At 30.9% G+C, this 6,891-nt stretch overlaps 1 protein-coding gene across 1 annotated transcript; it reads right to left on the reverse strand.

Moving 5' to 3' along the window:
* Window positions 1-118: 118 nt before the first annotated feature.
* On the reverse strand, window positions 119-1,017 carry LOC102622760 (hypothetical protein). The gene has a single exon (XM_006479783.4). It carries the CDS (start codon window positions 795-797, stop codon window positions 363-365), a length of 435 nt encoding a protein of 144 aa, XP_006479846.1. The 5' UTR covers window positions 798-1,017; the 3' UTR covers window positions 119-362.
* Between the last annotated feature and the right edge of the window lie 5,874 nt (window positions 1,018-6,891).

Below are 6,891 nucleotides of genomic sequence, written 5' to 3' on the forward strand. Positions count from 1 at the left end.
CTCATCTCATCTATATTGAATGCTAGTTTCCGAACTCTACGCTAGACCCCTGGATAGATAATATCAGTAGATTATAATATAAACTTTATTTTTGAAAAAATAAAATAAAATAAAAGGATCTCAAAACTCCATCTGCATTACTTTGATAAAAATGTATAACTGCAAACAGATGTCATATGATCATTTGTACATTTCTTGGCTTATAAAAAGAATGAATTAACTACGTATGTTTAAGCACCTGCCCATTTCTCTTTTCAGTCTCCAAGCCTGCCTCCAATGAATTGAAAGCAAGATGATGAATATTGATGAAATTAAAATAAATAAATAAAAATAACGAAATAATCCAGCAGACTTATGTATAATTAAGATGCCAGGCAACTTTCCCAGAAGAGCTTGTTTTTCTCCATTTCACTCATTAATTCTTCATGATCTGAATCAACAGGATTCTTGTGCCCGCTACTCTTATTATTGCGTTGCTCTTGAGGCCACGCAGGGTGGTAACTGTGAGCCTCTTCGCCTTCCTCTTCTTTATCATCAATGCACACTTGAACATTATCGTAATACCTGCCATTTGCTTCATCTTTGTCATCAACAAATGGGAAATTATCAGCGGGTAAATCGTCGTCATGACTACACGTTGATTCGGCATCGTCGTTGTCACGATCAATGGTGGTGGTGTTGGTGGTGGCGGCGGTGGCGGCCTTGTTGGGATCATCAAAGTCAGCTTCTGAATCGCCGGTGGCCTCAAAGATGAAGAAAGTAGACACATCAACCACGTTATTATTCTTCTTGTCCATTTTCTTTAAACACGAAAGAAAGTACAACGACGTGGGTTTGATACCCTGTGATTACGTTATTAATTTTCGTGCTTCACAATAATTTATACAAGTCATGTGAGAGCTAACATTAGTAGAAAAAAAAAAAAAAAAGAATTAAACATGAATAAAAAAATAATTTTTCTTCCTTTTAAAAAAGGAAAAAAGAAAGAAAAAAGAGAAAAGGTAACCACATGGGGCTGTCTAGTTTTGACTTGGACAATGGGGATTGGTGTTCCTTTGAGGTCGGCTTTTATCAACTTTTCAGTTATCTTTTAATATAAATATAAATAAATAAAGGGACATAATATATTAAAAGAAGAAGATGCGGAAATTATGAAAGTGACGCAAAGTAAGCGCCCATCTGTTCTAGAAGGTGACTTAACAAAATTTGCAAGTTGAGAGTATGAATCGGGACGATGATTCATGTGGATCATTATCGTTGTCGATCCAGTCATCTAGAAGAGAATGCCAACTCTTCTAGAAGGCAGTACACGTGTCGACACATTGGACCTTGCTTGTTTTTTAAGGATTTCGGATGATGACGTACCTATTCTCATTTCTCATTTTGGGGAATTGCGTGTCACATTCCATTATTTGTTTGGTATTTGTAACAACGATTTAAGCGATATAACCAAACTTTGAGTTGATGTATGTGATTTAAGCTTGAATTCCGAGCTTATCAAATTTGAGAAATAATGCTACACAGCCTACCTACATCAAATCAAACCATATTTAAAAAGATTCACTCCAAATGGATATCTTCGATGTAAAGATGATTAAATCTAAAGGGTGCAATTAATTAATAATCAAATGTCATTAGAGAGTGAGACTTTTTTTCTTTTTAAGGTAAGGATAGAGGATCCCACATTAGTTTAGGGGGATTGTCACTTTACCTCCTACAGAAATCAACATCTACCATTTACCTCTTTGTTATTTTTATAATGGTTAAAAACTTTCCTAACAGCAGAAGTTTACAATATTACTCTTATTTTTAACTACTCTTTTATTTACATTTATTATAAATTAAATAAATTATATGAATAGAAACTAAATAAAAAAATTAAGCATTAAAAACAAGAAATATATGTTTTGATATGAGAAAAAAATTAATAATAAATTTTTTTTCTTGTAATTATTTATTTTGTGAACATTTTCTTATAATAAATATTTTGTAATATTTTAAAATTAAACATAAAAAAGATAGGCAAAATATTTTATTATTTGTCATTCAAGTTTTCTTATAATAATTTTTTTATCATTTTATAATAATTTTCTTATATATTTATTATAAGAAAATTTTCATAAATTAAATAAGTATAAGAAAAAAATGTTATTATTAATTTTTTTGCTCATATCAAAACATATATTTCTTGTTTTTAATGCTTAATTTTTTATTTAGTTTATATTCATGTAATTTATTTAATTTATAATAAATATAAATAAAAGAGTAGTTGAAAATAAGAGTAATAGTGTAAACTTATGCTATCAGGGGGTTTTTGGCCATTATAAAAACAGCATAGAAGTAAATGGTATATGTTGATTTCTGTAGGGGGGAAAGTGGCAATCTCCCCATTAGTTTATAGTCTAAAGTTTCTTAGAATTTGAATAAGTACTAATTTAAAAAGAAAATTACTTAGAAATCACTCAGTTAGATTTTGATTTTTGAGACAAAAAACTTGAGAAAAGTCATCATACTATTATATTAACCTTATATGTTACCTCATTTACGACATGAATTTTCCTAAATATCATTCAAAATGATAGTGCAATTTATTTTACTTTTTGTGATGATTTTTTTCCATGTGTGTATTTATGAGCATATTAAGTACATATATATTCTTATCCAATAACTATCAATTATGTTATTGTAAAATATTAACTCCATATTCAAATCTCAATTGCAAAAATAACCCTAAGGGCTTGTTTGTTAAACATTTAAAGTATGAAATTTTACTAATTTTAAACTCTTTTTTTTAATTTACTTGTATATTTTTTGTAACTTATGTCTAATTTCCAAACATTTACACGTGAATAGAAAAAATGAACTTTTATAACTTTTTTTTTTAAATATAAAAAAGTTTGAGTGAAAAGTAAATATTATATTTCAAAATATCTATACTAAATATATATATTTCTTAAACCACAAAATGTAATTTTTTATTTGACTTACGAGGATATAAATGTCAAATATCATATTTAAGATTTTGTTTAATTTAAAAAAAATAAGATGCCACCTATATTTAAATATTTTAAAAAAGTGAAATTCATACATTTGTATTGAAACTCATTCAAATTTCAGTCAAATTCAGACCTATTCAAATTTTTGACAAAAAATATAAACTCTACCAAACTTTCTTGATAAAATTATCAGCAAAGCACCTTGTACTCAATATTCCCAATTTGTTAAATTTTGAAAATAAAATTCACTTAATAGTTCAACACTGTCTTTAAAATTTATTTACTTCTTGTTAAGACATTTTTCTATTTAGATAAAAGTCACAAAAGTTTTTTTTAAAAAAAAATTCACATGTAAAATATTTGGAAATCATACATAAGTTATTAAAAAAATAAACAAGTAAATTTTTTTTAAAATTGAAATTAATAAAATTTCAAACTTTAGTTGTTTAAGAAACAAATCCTTACGCATATTCTTAATTTATCACTAGAACAGTTCCTAATTTATCCTAAACCATTCTAATTACAATTATTTTTCCCCAGTTCATTCCATCCCATATAATTATTGGAGGTTATCCTTACTAGGGGTAAAACTATGGTACCACAGTGGTACCACACCATAGCTGGATCCAGTCCACAGTGGTCACCAGAGTGGGATCCAATGGCTAGATCCAGCTATGGTATGGTACCACTGTGGTACCATATCTGGACCCCCTTACTAGATCCAACAATGTTTTCCCTCGATACTTACGACCTTGAATCTATACCTAATGACTTTTAAGAACGTCAAGTTTGATAACCCCAAACATAGAGCATAAATAAAAAAATGATCCACGTATAACCCACAAGACAATAAAGAATATATTAAATTTAATTTTTATCAAAATCACCAAATTGGAATAAGAATTTCATGGTTCTAACCAGGCTTGAAGTGGAAGTATTACATTTTCAAGTGTTTTTTTAAAATGAGTTTTATAAAATAAAGAAAGAGAAAAATGCCCTCTTACTTTAAAGGATTAGGATTTTATGTGATGTCCTCCTATTTCTAAGCAAAAATATATATGGGTGATTGATAGTTAATAAGTAAAGAAAATAAAGGAATTAAATTATATTCATATTCTATTACTAAAAGACACATGATATAAGATCTTTAAAAATCTAAAAGAGCTTCGATCAGGAGAGGAGTCCTCTCCCACAGACATGAGTAAGAAAAATAATTCCGAGATTCAAGATATAAATGGCTAACATTAGAATTTTTAAAAAAATTATAGTATATAGTGAAAAAAGTAAAATGAGTGTGAAGAAAAATTTATTATATTTTAATTATATAAAGTTGTCGTAAATTAGATTGTGGGTGTTTTAATTATATCTATATTAATTGAGCATAGATAAGATGACAAAATATTTCTAAAACGAGATTGGGAAAAGATATTTGAAGAAACAAGGGCGTAGCCGTGTAGAGTACAAAAATATCCCAATCAAAATTTGTTTCTTAGATGAAACAAGATACAAGTCAAAATACTCATTTCCCACACGGTATCAAAAATCAACTAAATATCTTGCTATACACTTGTGTAATTCTTTAAAACGTGGATGGTTGCTTTGATAGAGACCTGTCCAGTTTCAATCAAATTGTTCCATTTCATGTTCATATATCAAAAAAGGCAAAGCGTCATCCAGCATCAGCAAAGGTCTAGAGGCAACGACGTATTTTGAATAGCATAATTGTGACAGCACATCCTCGTCATTGCAAGACAAGGCCAGGGCAAATGGGACAAGCTCGTTTCGACTTTAAGGTCGTAACTATAGTTTGAAAAGATTTATTTTTGTCCAATTACGTGAATTCATCACGTACGGCTCTATCATACCGTTTGAGAAAAAAAAAAAGAAAAGATTATTTCGGCTCTCACGTGCGATTCCCCTCAATATCTTAAGCAGACCACCGCTATGATCTACCACGTGCCTATTCGTTGATCAATTCACCTACTCTCCACGTGCAAATCAGCAAATGCATGTTACTGGTTCTACTTTAACCATTTGTGCAAAACAGCAATACGGTGATATAAAAACAACTGTAGTGTCGTTTACCTCTAGCCGTTGAATAGCACATGCATCACGATTCACGCGGCACATCGTAATGGACCACAAACGGAATCTAAGACCATTTATTATTGGGCCTACAGAAATCGACCAACCCAAAATTTTTGTTTTATAAATCGTGTTTAAGGAATTACCGGAAGATTCTTTTTCATTTTCACTTCTCTAAAACTAGCCTTGATGCAGCCAGACAAGACAACCCAACCTTGTGACGTGCGAGTAAAAATAATAATAATACAGACTGGGAAGGTGACTATAAAACCCCACGGAAAACACGAAGTAATTCCGCTGGGACTACATAATCAAATCTTATTTACCGCTCCCATTGATAATGCCTCCAATAGGAGCTCTGATTTCGGGTAGGTAATACGAATTGCTATAAATCTTATCCAGATACAATTACAGGATCTTGGTCACTTCCGGCAACATTCAAAACCATCTGCCTCATTTCCTGGAGTAATCTGATACTGCATATGTTGATTTCAGATGTATATATTTCCAGGCTGAACAATTTTCAGAAGCTGCACAGGCTCTGCTGCATCCTTGTGACGTTTTGAGAACACAACCTAGATAATCAACGTAAAATTGGATTGAAAAAAAGTGTATCAATAAATACAGAATGAGAGAACAATGAACTCAGATTCCACCAGTTGCCAAATGTACTATACCCCCCATTGATCCACAAAATGCAGTCCTTGGTTTTTCCTTGTGTCCCACGATTTACAGCCACTGGGAACCAAAATGCAAATTGGAAAATAAGAAAATGACCAGGAAGCACTCATCCCATGCACAAATATATCCATCCGTACATGAAAAAAACAAGGCTATGTTCAATAAGGTTAGCAATTCAATCAAGATTCTTCCATATTCATTTGAACATACAAATGAACTAAAATGATAAGTCAAAAACTAGCAATTGAAAGAACTAAAGGAAAAAAAAGGTGAGTGTAAAATACAGAGAAACTCGTACGACCAGATAAGGATAATAAGTTTTTGCATTTTGCATTTTTTTTTTCATTTGAGAACCTTAGAAATGCACCGTACATCAAATATCAACCAGGCTGTAACAAACACTTGAGCTCAAGAAGACATAATAAAAAATTAAGTACATTTAATCTATTTACTGCACCAAAAATAATTCATAATCAAATTCAAATATTACTGCTCTGTGATTTAAATGGAAACCACAACGAAGACAAGCAAAACTTTATTATGCGTGTATCTGTGAAATTCCAACCCCTTCAGGAGGCCTGAATGAGAAGAGAAAAATTGAGAGCAAGAAAATATGAGAGAACAAGAAAATATGGAGGGCAACAAAACCACATAGTTTTCTAGTGTCACAAGACAATATCATTTGAGTATGAGCAGTGTTGAATAGTTAGTATCAATACACAGATAATAATATTTGAGGAGGAACTTCAAAACTGAATAACTACAGCAGCTAGATTTGGATATAAATAGCCTCCAAAATACTATTATCATTTATCAAACTGAATAACTACAGCAGCTAGATTTGGATATAAATACATATGTTGAGGGGAAAAATACTTAAGCTTACAGTAGAAAGAGAGACAAAAGAGAGGTTAACATGTAGAAAGTTCATTCTAGACAAAGAACAAAATCTCTTGACCCAGCCTGTCCGGCCTACCTTCAACCACTTTTCACCATAAAAATTATACATGATACTCGTAAGTAGTAACCCTGAGCTCAAGAAACTGACATATCTGTGATCTGAAATATTTTTTTCCTGCAAAACCATTCCCTGTCTTGGTGTAAATAGTGTAACTCAATATTATTATTA

The sequence above is a fragment of the Citrus sinensis genome, chromosome 3, assembly GCF_022201045.2.
Source record: "Citrus sinensis cultivar Valencia sweet orange chromosome 3, DVS_A1.0, whole genome shotgun sequence".
Taxonomy (NCBI): domain Eukaryota; kingdom Viridiplantae; phylum Streptophyta; class Magnoliopsida; order Sapindales; family Rutaceae; genus Citrus; species Citrus sinensis.